We start from the raw sequence: 3332 nt of genomic DNA on the forward strand, positions 1-3332 counted from the left end.
AGCTAAATACTTAAAATGTGAGTTCAAATTTTATTGGTATTTATAAACAAAATAAGCAATTCTTAAACTTAAAAATATTCATCTAACTGACACATTTCACTGTTCTCCCGGTAGCTTGTGTCATACTGTACAAACAAACATGTGATATGAAGCTGATGTGTGTCGGCCTTGACTGTTGTGATACGTGTGTGAATTCACACACCTGTGAGGATCAGACGTCTGCAGGTATATATAAGGACGATGAAACTGCACAGAACTCAGTGAATCCACTGCAATCATGCTGAAGTTCTTGTTATTGAGTGCTCTCGCTGCTCTGGGTAAGACTTCATTCACTTTCTATTGAGAAAAACACATCATTAATCAAGTTAAATTGTATATAGAATACATACAATTGCGGCTTTTCATAGTGTGTCAGTGCGTCACATGGTTGTGTGTTTTTGTGTCCAGCTCTGGCCGAGCCCAGATACATCGAGGAGACCCCCGAGTCAAGGGTTGTCGGAGGAGAAGTGGCTCAACCCAACGCCTGGCCCTGGCAGGTACATCATAATTTACCACATAGAAATTGAAATACTCTATCTATTTGAGTCTCAGGCACTTATACGTATTCACTGAGCTACTGATGATGAAATATTGAATCCGACCATATATAAAGATATACATCATGTATAGTATGGCATAAATTGTTATTTGCATAAATGAAATAATTTTTGTTGTGACGTACTTACTAAAGAGCATCCCAGTATATCCTCCTTAGACATAACGTACAACAACATAGGAGACTTACAAGAATAAAAATAACTATTAAAAATAAAATGACGAACCTTTTTTGGTAAAAAAGTCACATTCTCTCGGAATTCCCACTTCAACCCAGAAATAATGTATTGAACGTTGATTTTGTAATGTTAGCAGATACTTGTAACATAATGTTTTAATGTTGCTTTGCACTTCAAAGGCGGAGTGGGATGTGTTTTAATAAATGTGATCTAAAGCATCTCAGACGCGTATATTTGTATTAATCGAGGTTCTGACATGAGTTGTGTCATCATGATTGTTTAATCAAACTCTTGTGTGTGTTTTCAGATCTCTCTTCAGTATCTGTCCGGTGGAAGTTATTATCACACCTGCGGCGGAACTCTGATCAGACAGAGATGGGTGATGACCGCTGCTCACTGCGTGGACACGTAATACACATGTTTATTTTTGTATTTCTTCTTAAGGACACCTTACAGACTTCTTTAAATAAACAGCTTGCTAAATACTTTAACCCAAATACTAACCATGACAGAAAACTTCTTCTTCAAATAACAATTAATTGATATAAAAATAACAACGTTGTGACAACTTGCCCCACCTTTAGACATCATAGCATCATATTGAACGCCTGATTGTAATGAAACATGCTTCCTGTGCAGACAGAGAACATGGCGTGTGGTTCTGGGCGATCACAACATCAACACCAATGAGGGTCGTGAGCAGTACATGACTGTCAGTCAGGTGTACGTCCACCCCAACTGGAACAGCAACAGTGTGGCTTCTGGGTGTGTAACCATGACAACAAACACAGCTCACACATGATGGACTCTCATGCGTGTCATCAGACTGTGATGTGTGTGTATCTTTCAGATATGACATCGCTCTTCTGCGTCTGACCTCTGATGCCACTCTCAACTCATACGTGAAGCTGGCTACTCTTCCTCCATCAGGACAGATCCTGCCCAACAACAACCCCTGTTACATCACCGGCTGGGGCCGCACATCCAGTCAGTAATCACAAATACACAGATTATGATGATTTAGTGTCGTAAAGTGTTCTGATAGGAGATGTTGTTCGTCTTTAGCTGGTGGTTCCCTCTCTGCTGCCCTGAAACAGGCCTATCTGCCCAGTGTGGATTTTCAGACGTGTTCTCGCAGTGACTGGTGGGGAAGCACAGTGAAGAACACCATGGTTTGTGCTGGAGGTGGAAGGGACTCTGGATGTAACGTAAGAACATCACACCACACCTGTCAGGAGGATTTAAAGACATATTTTCCATGTGATCGTTTTGCTAACATTCCCATAAAGTCATGAAAAGTTTTTTAAACATTCAACTTATAATGGAAGAATAAGTGTTTTTCTTATGTTGATGTTTCTTGTGTTTCTCAGGGTGACTCCGGCGGTCCTCTGAACTGTCTGGTCGGTGGAAGTTATTCAGTTCACGGTGTGACCAGCTTCGTGTCGTCTTTGGGGTGTAACACCAACCAGAAACCAACAGTCTTCACTCGTGTGTCTGCTTACATCAGCTGGATTCAGGGTGTAAGTGTTGCTCCATTACATCATCATCATGTAACTCATAATCATTCATTAGAAGAACACATACACAACAGACACAAATAACACGTTTTAATAAGCTGTAAACATGATCATATTCGTTGCATCTTCATATCTTCTAATAATGATTTCCTTTCTTCATTTTAGATCATCGGATAAAGTGGATCAGAGATGGAAGACAAACATCCTCCATTTTACCCATGATGCATTTCTGCCTCTGTAATGAGACAATAAACAACAAACGTCTTATCTTCATCTGGTTTTGAATCATTTTATACGTTGTGTTCACATCTCGTTCAGTTTGTTCACTTTAAACAAATTCAGTGGGTCATTTAATAATGAACAAGTATAATGGAATTCAGTTTCTCAAGGACAGATTCAAATTAACTTCAGTCGGGTTGTGGTGACATGTCTGTTGTGTGCAGAGCTACTCATAAAGTGTGTTTGAAACCGTGCATTCTGCTCTCATATGATCACAGAACATTAATTAGTCAAGAAAGAACTATTAAGACTACAATTACACAATATCAACAACATCAGGTTATATATCAGGTGACCCGCGCCTGCTGCCCTCTCTCCTCCCCATCACTTCCTGTCTGTCTCCACTGTACTCTTAAAAATGAAAATATTTTTTTCACAGTAAGTACTAATAAATGCATTTCCAGATTTTTCAGATATTTCACATCCAAGTGGTTGAGGAGGACAACCATTGGATAAAGGAAATATGCGACTTCAGTTTATACAGCTGTATTAATGGAAAAGTTCACCTCAAAATAACTTTATACTCACCCTCATGATGTTCAACATGTTTTGAGACCTCCCGGCGACTTTGGAACACACATAAAGATATTTTAGATGACATCCGAGAGATTTCCAGGCCTCCTGATAGATATAATATTTATTGCTGTTGTCAAGGTCCAGAAAAGTATCAATTCGTCCATCCGCTCATAGTGACTCAATAAATCTTTTTTATATCACCATTAACTTGTTACGAGTAAAAATGTAAATTCCTGATATCAAGAAT

General features: G+C 39.1%; 1 protein-coding gene across 1 annotated transcript; it reads left to right on the forward strand.

The window, feature by feature from the left end:
- Positions 1–259: 259 nt before the first annotated feature.
- Positions 260–2563, forward strand: LOC130429565 (elastase-1-like). Its single transcript, XM_056758209.1, has 8 exons — positions 260–317; positions 448–536; positions 1081–1181; positions 1413–1538; positions 1624–1760; positions 1839–1981; positions 2144–2293; positions 2456–2563. Exons 1-8 carry the CDS (start codon positions 278–280, stop codon positions 2465–2467), a joined length of 798 nt encoding a protein of 265 aa, XP_056614187.1. The 5' UTR covers positions 260–277; the 3' UTR covers positions 2468–2563.
- Positions 2564–3332: the final 769 nt, after the last annotated feature.

Source organism: Triplophysa dalaica, chromosome 10, assembly GCF_015846415.1.
Source record: "Triplophysa dalaica isolate WHDGS20190420 chromosome 10, ASM1584641v1, whole genome shotgun sequence".
NCBI lineage: Eukaryota > Metazoa > Chordata > Actinopteri > Cypriniformes > Nemacheilidae > Triplophysa > Triplophysa dalaica.

Coding starts and splice junctions, on each gene's coding strand:
- LOC130429565 (XM_056758209.1), top strand. CDS start 278: ATGCTGAAGTTCTTGTTATTGAGTGCTCTCGCTGCTCTGG. Junction 537..1,080: donor CCAACGCCTGGCCCTGGCAG/GTACATCATAAT, acceptor GTGTGTTTTCAG/ATCTCTCTTCAGTATCTGTC. Junction 1,182..1,412: donor GCTGCTCACTGCGTGGACAC/GTAATACACATG, acceptor CTTCCTGTGCAG/ACAGAGAACATGGCGTGTGG.